The sequence below is a fragment of the Vespa crabro genome, chromosome 6 (assembly GCF_910589235.1).
Source record: "Vespa crabro chromosome 6, iyVesCrab1.2, whole genome shotgun sequence".
In the NCBI taxonomy this organism is placed as follows: Eukaryota; Metazoa; Arthropoda; class Insecta; order Hymenoptera; family Vespidae; genus Vespa; species Vespa crabro.
Genome location: NC_060960.1, coordinates 2,286,839 through 2,300,972, shown reverse-complemented (window position 1 = coordinate 2,300,972; position 14,134 = coordinate 2,286,839). Strand labels below are relative to the sequence as shown.

Sequence of the window (14,134 nt, the reverse complement as noted above, 5' to 3'; positions counted from 1 at the left end):
TTTTAAACTGACAACATTGAAAATCGAATTATTGTCAGCGTCAAAATCAAAAGATCATTTGTATTTATTTAACGTGTAAATAAATTTGTGATAGTCGAGTCTATTTTTATTCTCACATTGAATAAAGATGATGCTTAAGAACGTAAAAGTACAAAAAAGACTTGAGAGTTTCACGTCGACCTTCAGAGATGTTTACAAAAGCTTCATTTTTCAAAAGGTCTAGCCTAGAAAATCCACTTTCGGTACTCTTATGCACTACTATTTATGAATACCGTGAGCCATAACATTTCTCTCTCTCTCTCTCTCTCTCTCTCTCTCTCTTTTTCTTTCTCTCTTTTCCTTTCTCCCTTTTTCTTTCTCTCTTTTCCTTTCTCCCTTTTTCTTCCATATTTCTTTGAAATTGTTTCGCGACTGGATCTGAACTCGAATTTTCCCTTAGAACTTTGGTTACGCGGTTAAAACAACTATTTCTTCTTTTCGAAACTTTTATCCATGTTACATTCAACGTTCTACTTAATTCTTGTAAAACTTGAACGTATGCTATCATTTACATATCATCATACGTGAGTAGTTACAATAATTTTATATTATTTTACATATATATACGTATCTACGTATAATCATATTTAGTAACTTTACACACAATTATTCTAACAAAGCATACTAAATATTCTATCGATCGAAATATTGTATATCCCATTGTTGGATATTCTTTTTCATGGAAGAAAAAGAACTGAAAAAAAATAAAAATAAAAACAAAATAAAAAAATATCACGTTTTCGGATGTGCAATTCGTAAAACCACAAACGACGTTCGCAACGAAAGGACCATCGTGCAATCGGCCAAAAATATCGAGCACTACCGGCGAAACGATTCGCAGGGAAACGACAGCGTCGAACAAAACGACATCGAACGACATCGACATTCGGCCTATTAATTTGAGTTTGATCTGTTGCCGATGCCACGTTATCGGAATTCCGAATTTCTCGCAACGTTAGCTACAGAAGCTATTGAAAAACTACTTCGTGGATTTAGATAAGATATTTCAGAAGGAAATCGTTTCTTCTTACGTTGCGGAATGATTTCAATTTCGTTCCAATTCGTTGAATTCTTTTGTGATCTTGATAGAATTAGTTTTAGAATTTTAACGATCGATTTTCGTTTCGATTAGAAACATATAGTGCATTATTTCGATTATCATATAAGCGAATACTTATATTGTTAGATGTAATTGTTAGATGAAAATTGTTAGATGTAAATTCGATGTTTTATAAAAATTTAGTTTGATTGAAAATCAATGACATCTCATTTTTATTCAACTATTTATTATCCATAATATTAAGATCAATAACAATATAGTTTTAGCGAATGACAGCACATACATATTACAATTTTAACGTTTTTTAATCAAGAGTGTTTTTCTTCTATGATAGAAATGAATTTTTTCGATAAACGTTATATCTGTATTACTTTCAACATCGTTCGATTATTTTCGGAGTATTTTTTATGCACCCGTATGTCAAAACAAAATAAAAAACGAAAGAAAAGAAATAAAAAAAATTATTTACAATAATCTATCAACTCTTTCAACGTTACTTTGGAACAGCAACATTATTGAAATAATATAGATTAAATTCCAATAGATATTTATTTTTTTTCTCTCAGAATAAATCGTAGTTTTATATATTATTTATATTATAAAATAAAAAAATTTGATCTAATAAAAAAATTCGTAAAATCTTACTTAATACAAAAAAGTACAAAGAAAATACTCATAAAATTTGTTTTCAGAGATTAACCGTTGATTTTCATGGTAAACCACACCGTACAAAGAATTAACATGGCAAGGAATCTCATCCTAACCGACTTCTTTTTCTCCTTTTCATTCTCTCCAAGTAATTGCTTCCGGGCTAACCGAAAGGAATTACATTCTTTTACGGTCATACAATTTTGTTATTCTCTTTTAGACATGTTATTTCAGATTTTAAAACCGAGGTCAAGTCATCCTTTACTCCAACCGTATTTCAGGAATGTGCATTGTAAATGTATTATTACCATATATGTATACTTGGACTATATACTTCGTAAAAAACTCACGATCTTTTTCTTTTAAAAAGATTTACCTTCCATCATATTGAAATCTTTAGAGAACGTTGGGCGTCATGAGAGAAATAAGATGCCATTTACGTGTCTGTTTGTACTAAGAAAGGGAAAAGTAACGAAAGAAAAGAAAAAAAAAAACGGAAAAGAAAAGAAAAAAATGTCAAGAGAAAGAAAAGTCGTCAGAAAGTTTCAGCTCGATTACGATGTCAATGACGATATCGAACAAGGCTGTATAGTCGTCTCTTCTTCGTTCGATGGTGGCTGTTCTCTGCCCACGAAATGACTCTTTTCTCGAATAAAATTACCTACGAAAAAGGGAGAAAAGTTTTACAGGCCATAATATTCTCTTCTCTTGGTCGATATCGAGAACTGGATATAAGACTAAAAATAACGACGAGCTACTTTTACGAGCTCTTCTCGACTTTTTTTCTTTTTCCTTCTTTTTTCTTTTTTTTCTTCTTTATTTTATTTTTCTCTCATTTCTTTTTTGTTCTTTCTTAAATATCTTTTTACATTTGTTTTTGTTATTTTGCAAATATTATCTGATAATAACATTATATATGTATATATATATATATATATATATATATATATATATATATATATGAGATTCGGTACACAAATAACATAATTTTAAGTCAATAATTTAATTTGAGTTCGATCGATAATATGTAAGGATGTTCGAAATTTTAATGAGTTTTTGATAATTATGATAATGAACTGAAGGAAACTTATTAAATGTTTCCGAATAACATACCGAATTTAAACGTGCTGCTTCCTATAATATACGTATATAGGTATATACTTATATTTCTATGTACAATTATATAGGTCGATACATATGCATACGTATGTATATGTAATTGTATACCTATATGTATAAAGTTCATGCAGTTAGTTCGTTTTGCATTAAACAGAGTGAAAGAGAGAAAATGAGAGAGAGAGAGAGAAAGAGAGAGAGAGAGAGAGAGAGAGAGAGAGCATGCTAAACTCGTAATTTTCGATAGGGTTGTATTGTGGTTGCCGGCTGTTATGTACTGAGTAATTAGCGTTAGCCACATCTGTTGACATTTTAAACAGTTTGACCAATATACGTGGCATACGATCATAATAATCCAACGTGAAATTTCGAAAAACATCCTTTAGGCCTAGAAAAGTCGCGATTGTATAATTAATTTTAATTTATATATATACTTGATTATTATTCGCAGCATTGTATAAGGAATGTTAATTAGGATATTTAAAAAAAAATATTTATGAACAATCAGAAACTCCGACGAGGAAATCAATATACATTAGATATTAAAGAAGCGACCTTGTAAAAGTAGTTGAAATTAATGAAACAGCAAACGCGATTAGACGCTTGATGTTTAATTTATCTTAAAGAAATGTATATGAAAATGTTGAAAAAATTTACTGTGTTCTTTAATGATTCGATGTATTGCTTTTCTTATATTTTTGTTAATTTAATATTTATATACTTATATTTTTTCTAGTTATATTTTTATTAACTTAATAATATATACATATATATTTCTACATATTTTTCTTTTCATTATTCTTTTTATAAAATTCGTAGTACTAATAGAATGCTTAAATCAATTCAAACATGCTATAAAACACAGTACATAGAGAATAATATTAAGTAGCGTAATTATAAAAACTGTTCTTATTGTAAGTGTTTCCTTACTATTTGTTTTACTGCTTAGAAAATCACAAGGATGAGCGTTAAAAAAGAAGACAAACCAACGATCGAGGAAAGAGAAGAGTAATGAAAGAGACAGATAGATATAAAAAGATATAGATAGAAATAGAATAGAGGATGAGAGATAGACGCAAGTTGTCTTATCAGCTTAAGCCAGCTTAACAAGAATATGATGAACTCTCACGACTCATCTCATCGTAATTTGATTGCTTCCTAACCATCGTACGATGGATCTAATACTCAACCTCAAGGGAGAAATAGAGAGAGAGAGAGAGAGGGATAGAGAGAGAGAGAGAGAGAGAGAGAGAGAGAGAGAGAATCACAGGACGATGAAATAAGAAACGAGAGTCTTCTGTGTACTTAAGGGCTCTTAATGAAATAAAATAATTCGTCGGTTGATTTAATTCGGAACTCTTCTGAAATATCAGATTATGTATTTATTCTTTTTCTTTTTTCTTTTTCGTTTTATTTTTTATTTTTTCTCTTTCTTTCTGTCGTTTTTTACACACTTCTCCACCGTGGGAAATCACAATGATAAAATTGTTTTACGTTTTTGTTAACGTATCGTCTACAACTGATGAGCAACGAGCGATCGCAGTTTCGTTAAGCGTTTTACACAAGTCGCAAAATCACGTGAGTCTCTTTAGTGTACCACTGGGTATACGTTTCTGTATTGGACGTTCCATTTTCGTGTCGATTATCGTTCCACTTTTCTACGTGGAAATTAGCAACTTCGAGAGTGAGGTGAAGATAGATAGATAGATATATAGATAGAGAAAGTGAGAGAAAAGAGAAAAAAGAGAGAGAGAGAGAGAGAGAGAGAGAGAGAGAGAGAGAAAGAGAAAAGAGAAAAAAGAGAAAAAGAAGAGAAGAAAAAGAGAGAGAAAGAGAATACGTTTCTGGACGTTTAATCGGTTAGTTACTTTAAAATAGACCGCCTTGTATATTTCAGACCTTACTCTTGGCATTAGAACAAACTCAAGAATATTAATAGCATTAAGAGTTGAAGATCGTTGTACCTTGAATGGCTTTAATATACGTATAAGACCTTGGATGTAATAGTTCATTCGTTGGAATTAAATTCATTTGAAAAATAAAATTAAAGGATTAAAATCTTCGATAGGTACTCTTTCTTTCTCTCACTCTACTCGACTCGATACTACATAATACTTATGTATTCTTGTATAATATTTTTAGTAATATTTGACCATATTGCTAAGACCTTTCCGAATATATAACTCGTAAAGGAGCAAGATATCGTGTAAAGATCTTTTAAAATCGTTTGGATTTAATGTAATCGTGGAGATTGAAAGTTTCGAAACCGATAGCTCCGATCTCGAAATGGTTAAATCGCGAAATAAGACGATACCGACGGTGAACTTCTCGCGAGGGAAAAGTTTTGTTCTTGTTGAACAAAGTAAGTCAACGAGATCGAGCATTTTCTAAGAAGAGAAAACTAGAAAAAGATAAAGAGAGATAGAGAGAGAGAGAGAGAAAGAGAGAAAAAGGAAAGATGTTCGATATCGTTACGTTCAGATTCTGTATCGCTTTCCTCTCTCTCTCTCTCTTTCTCTCTCTCTCTCTCTCTTTCTCTCTCTCTCTTTCTATCTTTCTATCTTTCTATCTTTATCGTAAACGATAGAGATGCAGAATTGAAGCGAGAACCTACCAACGAGATACAACTTCCGCTGTAGATGGTAGTGCAAGGCACTAACGAAACTTTTAACCGATAATGGACTTACTTGGTATGATTCGAACAGAAGGATATCCTTAGTTATATATATATATATATATATACAAAGAGAGAGAGAGAGAGAGAGAGAGAGAAAGAGAGAGAGAGAGATGCAGAAAAAGGTAAAAACGGCTTATGACTTTCAGAAGTATTGCAAATGGTGGATTTCATCTATGAAAGAACGAACGTAATTTCGTTCCTGACGAGATTTTTCTCTTTTTATTTTTTTTCGTTAAAACTTTCATACAGTTTTAAAAAAGATACTCTCTCTCTCTCTCTCTCTCTCTCTCTATATATATATATATATATATATATATATATATATATATATATATATGTATATACTCTTAATATACATTTGACAATGAATTCATGGAATTGTAAAAAAAAAGATAACATTATTTCGACAATGTAACGCATTGATAAAAATTGCATTTAAACATTAATGAGAATTAAAAAGAAATACTCTGTTAGAAGCGTAATTAAAATTCTATTATTACCTGAAATTAATTAAAACGTTTCACCGAATGCATACGTATTTAAATTTGTCAAAGGTCGATAATCTAAGCATTCCCTAAATTCTAGATTGTAGAGAAGCTTTTAGTAGTAGAAGAGAAGTACGACTGCAATATTGAGCAGCTTGCTGTCCGATTGAAACGATCGAAACTACGGTATAATCCGCAAATTGGCCAAAGTCGATCAGCACGCGTGGCTGCGGCGAACGATGTAGCCTCGTTTATCGAGTGTTTCCGAACGTATTAACGATGCGGCTGGAACCGTATGCACATTCTCAATGATCGGACGAAAGCGTATCGATGTTTCCGTCTCGACGGTTGACTAATGGCCGTCCTCTGCCTCGCGAAAACTGTTGAATCTTCAAAGGAAACTTCTAAAGCGTCGATCATCTTCAGAAAGTGCAGTCTTGTGATCGATTAACGTTGAAATTTGATCGATCTGTCATTTTCGAGTTTACCACTTTGTTGTTAGATCCATTTTGAAAACTACTACTTGTAATCTATAAAAATATAGGAAGAGATAGAGAGAGAAAGAGAGAGAGAGAGAAAGAGAGAGAGAGAGAGAAAGAGAGAGAGAGAGAGAAAGAGAGAGAGAGAGAAAGAGAGAGAGATAGAGTTATGCATTTGAATTATTTATCTTGCATATAATATAAAAAGTATGAATATGGAAAATAGTTTACGTATATGAAGCATTTCCTATCAATTTCTATCTTCTTGCGGATGCGTTTGTCAATTTGATCGAAAATTAGTATTTTCGTATGTGGCAGATATCGACGAGCAACGTTGCACAGTAATTTACATATTGCGTTCGAAGATGTATTCATAAAATTCATGAAATCAATAGAATCTGTACACAATAATGTATTTTCAAGTATCAGTGCATGTCGAAAGATCGGAACGTAGTTTGTTATTTAATCGCACCACCTATAATATTTTATATTGGAACTTTTCGTTACATTTAGACTGGGAACAGTTCGAATTGATTGTTCCAATATTTTTCCCTTGCTTTTTATCTATTTTCTTTTTTCTTTTTGTTTTCTTTTTTGCTTTTAAAAACTGATCAACTAATATAGTATCGCATTACGTATTACAAATTAAATTCGAACAAAGACGCTAAATATGACTGTCGTAAACATTAAAATAAACTTACGACAATCAACTATCGCAAATGTGAGATCAAATAACGCATCTTTAATTACAAATAATATTCACGTAAAACATAATATAACCAGCCGGAAAAGTCGCTTTTCACGAAAATAATGTGCCATTCGCGCGTCGATAAACCGTTTAATCGACCTATCGAACGAAAACTGACGCCGGATCGTAAACCCACAAATTGGCCAAAGCGGCTGTACCGAATTGTTTATCGAATGCGTACAGACAATTAATGATGCGGAATACTATCGCATTTCGATACTATGATCACTCTTTATTCTTTATATTTAACATATTGTCATCAATTATATATGAACTATTCGAACGTTATGTAAACAAATAATTAGAGTATGTATAATAATCGTTGTTATAATTGTTGTTGTTGTTCTTGTATTATTATTATTATTATTATTATTATTATTATTATTATTATTATTATTATTATTATTATTATTATTATTAGTTTTAGAAATAAACAATTTCTATCACTTCTCACTATATAATTATTACCTAAATATTTGCGTACTGAGTTAAAGGACGTCGTTTCGAATGCATAAAAGGAAAACGAGAGGCTTTTTAAACCTCCTCCCCGTTCTGCCATCTCTCCTTCACCATTCTATTCACCACCTTTAATATCATGGAATTATATGAACTCGGTGAAATGGAGCGGTGAAAATTTTCACGCGATATTCTTTGACGACGTGGCATTTTTCAGTTCTCATGTTTATAAAGTAGCGAAGAAATGACCGTTTGGAAAAACGGCGATAACGATAAAATTAGACTAATCATCCTTACCTTCTGTTATTTTTTTCTTTTCTTTTTGTTTTTGTTTTTTTTTCTTTCTTCAATGCTTTTACCTACTACTCGTTTCGGATAAAAGTTATGAATGTATGATGCTTTACATTTATAAATGTGCATAAGTGTATGTATATATTCATTCACATGTATATAACATTCTAGTTTATATACTCCTTTTAAGTACTATATCTCGCTTACAGACGATAAACCGACGTTCCCCTTAGAGATCAAAATAAATCAAATTTCGCTGATATATTATATAAAATATTACTTGCTATCCTGATTGAGAAAAGTCTTCGAAAATAAATACATATATAAATAAATACATACATACATACATACATATATATATATATATATATATATATATATATATATACATACATACATAAGTATATATTATAGAATCAGCGATGTTTAAATATAATTTGTAATATAAATAAAGACAAATAAACTTTTCCGAATGGGCAAAACATATTTCCAACGTAAACATCATTGAATAAAGAAATAAACTGATCAATTTTATCAGATTGTATTTCATTAGTAAAACTATTTACGATATGGTCAGACATTAGAGAAAGTAAATATTGTAAATAGCAATGCATACAACGTAAGTCGTAAGAAAATTAGACTCTAATTGCTATTGGTACTCACTTTGTATTGCGTTCGAAGGGGTTATCATTACGCATGATTGAACTCTTTGGAACGTCTGACTAGAGATAGGTACTCACTACTCGCTCCGTTTGATTATCAAGAACGAAACTACAGGTTCCTTTCTTGTTCTCCTTAAACGTCGGTCTTTCAACACCTCTTTGCTATTGTTCTTTGATGAAACTTTATTCATTTCTATCCTTGTCGCGAGAGGCTGGTTAATTAAAGTCCCACTATTACTTTCATGTTATTGCATTTCAAAGATTCGGATCAATAGTTCTTTATTTCTAGAGAATATTTAAAGAGAAAAGTGAAGTCTCACTTCGAGAAGAGAAAAATAAATATAAAAAGAAATAAAGTCTCGCTTCGAAGAGAAAAATAAAACGAAAGATAAAGAAAAAAAAGAAAAAGAAAAAGAAAAATTAATGAGATGATTTTAAAAAACGAGACATTTCATTTTCAACATTGAGTTTTAAAACGATTGAGGGAAGAGAAAAGGAAAAGAAAATCAGGAAATAACACGAAGTTCGAAATCTTTTTCCGGAAACGAGATCAAGGGCGTGTGATGAAAAGTGTGACGGAAACAAGAATTCCAAAAGTACCGGATTATAACGTCGGTTCTACCTATTTTTTTTTGCCTCTCTTTTTCTCTCTTTTTCTTCTGTTTTTCTCTTTTTTTTTTTAAGACAGAGATAAAAAGAAAAAGAGAGAGAAAAAGAGAGAGAGAGAGAGAGAGAGAGAGATAGAGAGAAAGAGAGAAAGAGAGAGAGAAAAAGAAAGATAGAGAAACAGAAAAAAGTAACGTAGAAACTAGAAACGCGAGTTTTCGTGTTTAAGACATAAGAGCAACGTAACACTACTCGAATTACAATTTCCTTGTAAATTACACTGTCTTTCTTCGAATAAGCTTGTTCCTATTCTGTATATTTCATTAGCACAAGAAAATTACAATTATAACCGACGTAAAGTAGAATTTATCCAAGCAGAACAAGTGTACATATTTAGACTGTAAAATCTTAAAGCATTATATATATATATATATATATATATATATATATATATATATATATATGTGTGGGTGTGTGTGTATGTATGTATGTATGTATATATGTATATATAATAAAGAGTTTAAAATTGTATTAAAATAAACGTACCGTGTATATGATCACTATACAGAATCTTTCTGTTTCAACAAAAAATAACAAGATTATTGACGTTTACATTGGAATGGCTTTGAATTTTGCATTTTTGTTTGTTTACTGCACTTTCTCTTTTTTTACATTTCACCAAAAAGAAATCAAATATACAAAACTTGTAAAAATTTCATTTGACGAAAATGTTAAGTAGCATTCTTCTACCCCTTTCCTATTTCATATAAAAAATATATAAAAAGCGACACATAGAGGTTTCATAAAGTTTCCTTGAATAAACTCGTAAAATCGTAGACTTTCGATGTACTATCAAGGTATTGCTGAACGATCGTAGTAACCCGGGCGAAAAGCCTAAATTTAGAGAGGAAGGGAATTCTGGTTCTACTTACCGAGTACGAGTAGCAGTAGAACTTGTTGCGGGACTCGAGCCACCATTGTGGGCTCCTCCTCTCGCACATTTATGAATTTAAATCGAGTGATGCTAACGTGCCTTGACTTTCTCTTCTTTTTCTTCTTCTTGTTTTTCTTCTTCTTCTTCTTCTTCTTCTTCTTCACCGTCACGATCACGACTAGCCGGCGTAACAACATTCATTTATCGCTTGACAATTCGCGTTCGTTCCGCTGAGCGGATCGATAACGGAGTTCACGATCCCAGCCACGTTAAAGATAACGATTTTATTAAAAACAATACAAAAAGAAATGGTTGACAAAAACACTGCACATGCTAGTCGATACGCACAAGCCAATGAATTTTTACTTAACTCTATTTTTACACCGACACCAAAATTCTTATCACACTATTATCTCTCGTACTCACGATACACTCTCATCGGCACTGAATGTCGTTTATCTTTTTTCTCTTTTATATTATTTTGGTACCTTTACTTTTTTTTTCTTTTCTCTTTTTTTTTTTTTTTTTTTTTTTTTTTAGTTTATATCTTTGATCGTATTTAGACGTAATAATAGTCGATAATCGAAGAGATACTTCTGAGAATTTTACGTTCCTTCTGACTTTGAAAGACCACTGGTTTTGTTGGTACACATACTATTTATGTATATTTTCGAGCTTGACACGTCACGTTGCTAGACGTTCGAACGAACGTGATATTATCGATTCGGTGTGTTCTATCGTATTGAACGTACGATCCGACGCACATGATAGCGATATCTATGCGCATAAATATTTTAGGGATTGTGGTATCGCGACTACCACCAAATAGAGAGAAAGAGAAGGAGAAAGAGAGAGAGAAATAGAGAGAGAGAGAGAGAGAAAAGGACAAAAATGACGAGATAACGAAGCAAAAAATAATTTACTGTGCGACGTTCGAACCGATGTATCCCCGTTCGCGACGTGCGTCGATTTGTGGAACCGATCGTGAAGAAAAAATGCCGAAAACTGTGCGTCTCTTTCGGATGTCGATTCGAAAGAGAGAGAGAGAGAGAGAGAGAGAGAGAGAGAGAGAGAGAGAAAGAGAGAGAGAGAGAAAGAGAGAGTAAAATTGAATTGAGTTAAATATAATATGTGAGCTTTATTCTGATCAATTAATAGTAAAACGGACAAAGTAAAAAAAAAAAAAAAGAAAAAAGACAGAATAAAAAAAGAAAAGAAGAAAGTTCGTAAAATAATTTTTATGATGAAATACAGAAAATTGATAAAATATTAACTTTAACTGAAAATGAATTATTTTAACGCGCATATTTAACCTTGATTAAGAAAATAGTTGAACAAATGATTTAAAAAATCAATATTGATTGTTGTTGACAAACAAAGTCTATAATAATGATAATAAAAATAAATAATATATAAATAATAAAAAATAATAAAAAATAATAAAAAAAGAATATATAATAAAAAAAGAAAAAAGAATGTGTTCCTAAAATTTTATCTTCGTCATCAAAAACTTTATGTTCATGATTCATAATTGTTATTTTAAAACTGTTTTACATTTTATTAATATATTAATAATTTTAAGAATAATAGTTTAATTGAAACGATATATTTTGCATTATCCCATACAACTCTTCAATATATTTATTAGTTTTATAATTAAATATATATATATATATATATATATATATATATATATATATATCGAACGAATAGTATAATAATTTTTTGTCCATCTTATAACTTTCAAGTGAATTTACGTTGGAGCAATAATTCATGAACACTACATTGAACATTTAAAGAAAGATAAAAACTGCCTCACAAAAATTGAGTGTTAATTTCCGAACTATTGTGTGTGTGTCTATGTGTATGTGTGTGTGTGTGTGTGTGTGCGTTTATTGTGTGCACACACACATACACACGTTTAGATATATGCTTAGGAACACATACACACCAGATAATCATACCGCGTCGCGAAGGATAGCGTTGAAGTGTGGCTGGCTAAATTGAAAACCGATAAACCATTCGTTCGACGAGTTATCTCTTCGGCTCTCGGTCTCTACCTATGTCTTATTGCAAAATTGTCTCTCTTTCTATCTCTCTTTCTCTCTTTCTCTTTCTCTCTCTTTCTCTCTCTCTCTCTCTCTCTTTTGATCTTTTTCTCTATTTCCTAAGATGTTCAGCCCTCCAACTTCGTCGCAAAATTTTCGAAAGGAACAACACCATGCACGAATTTGTCCAGGCTTTGAAATGTACCTATTTAGTAACTTTTAGACCTCTGGGTTTCCTTCAGAACTTCTCTTAACAAAACTAACGAGAGTTAAGACGAGTCTAATGAACGAACAAGAATACACTCTAGAACGAGGAAGAAGAACGAGAAATACGAACGTATTAACGTTGAGTAACCTTAATGAGCAAACGTTCCTAATGGCAAATGAACGATTTCAATACACTTTAAATTAGTTAAACTGAAGATATATATTAAGAAATAATTCTTGAAATATTATAAACGGTTTTTTGTTCGATCATTATATATTATATCATTATATGATTATATCATTATTATTTTTATATTATAATTAAAATCTAAATTTATGGTTTATAAAATTAAATACAAGTTAAACTTTCAAATACATATTCTTATATTTCCCTATAATTTTAATTTGTTCGTTTATAATTATTATTATTGTTATTATTATTATTATTATTATTATTATTATTATTATTATTTCTCCCATGCATTATATTATTTGATTACTATAGTTAACGCTTCTTTATCGTTTTCATCAAAACCATTCATTAAAGATATTGGCGTAAGATTTGAGAATGTCAGCTTTAATACGTTGCAATAGTTCAATAATTTTTCGAAAAAAAAATCAAATATATGTATAGTTTTAAACGGTATTATCAATGAGATATTCCAAGCTAATTTGCAGTTTATTGTCTTATGAAAACGAACTATCCTCATATTATTTTCTATCACAAGTACAAGACAAAAATGGAGACAGAAAGAGAGAGAAATAAAGAGAGGATGAGAAAAAAAAAAAATATATATATATATATATATATATATATATATATATATATATATATATATATAAAGATAGTTTGTTCTGGAAAATAGTCAGCGTTTATGTTTGTCTCGTAAATGCATTTTTTTTCACCGATAAGAAAGATAGAAAAAAGGACGGGGATGGAAAGAGGATCCTTTAGTCGCAAGCAACGTCGACAAATCTGAGATAAAGGATAAAAACGAGTCAGAGGTTCGTTGGTGACAAGAAACGACTCCAGTAATAGTCCGGTCTCTGTCACTGTGAATTCTTTTGCTTTCTCTCTTTCTCTCTCTCTCTCTCTCTTTCTCTCTCTCTCTCTCTCTCTCTCTCTCTCTCTTTTCCTTTCCCCCTAAACCACTCTATCTCATGTCCTTCTACATTTTCTAATTGTATTTTTTCCTCTCACTTCTCTCGTTCATCTCGTTGACAAGCACGTTTAAACGCGTATAATCACGAGGAAAAGTCGACCCGTTTAAAGCAAACAATTCATTCGAATAGGCATACGACTCTATTTCTATTGCTTTCTCTCAATGTTTCTATCTGTCTCCATTTCTTTCTCTATATCTTTTATACAACCGTTCTTTTGCTTTCCACGCACGTAGTAGCACCATTTCTATCGGCATTCTCATCTCTCGCGACATATCCGAGCAACAGCCAGAGCTTTTCCTTAATTTCACGAATGACATACTATCTAGTCTTAGTCGTTCCTTCATTTATTTTATAGGAGGAGAAGTCGTAATACAAAAAAGAGAAATGAGAAAAGAGAAAAACGAAAGAAAAAAAAAAGAAAAAACAAAAAAGGAGAAAATAAAGAAGAAAAGAACTTATGAAAATTCTCGAGGATAAAAATTCCTTCATTCGCACATTTCTATTTTAAAAAAGA

The 14,134-nt window shown here is 31.0% G+C and overlaps 1 protein-coding gene across 2 annotated transcripts in view; it reads right to left on the bottom strand.

The window, feature by feature from the left end:
• The window catches only part of LOC124425106, a 106,802-nt gene extending 92,748 nt beyond the window's left edge, over positions 1 to 14,054 (bottom strand). For both annotated transcript variants that reach the window (XM_046964983.1, XM_046964984.1), the window contains exons 1-2: positions 13,828 to 14,054; positions 10,200 to 10,978 (exon numbers count right to left, since the gene is read on the bottom strand). In XM_046964983.1, the coding sequence (XP_046820939.1) occupies positions 10,200 to 10,398 (199 nt within the window). In that variant the 5' untranslated portion in view covers positions 10,399 to 10,978; positions 13,828 to 14,054. The remainder of the gene's footprint in view (positions 1 to 10,199; positions 10,979 to 13,827) is intronic.
• Between the last annotated feature and the right edge of the window lie 80 nt (positions 14,055 to 14,134).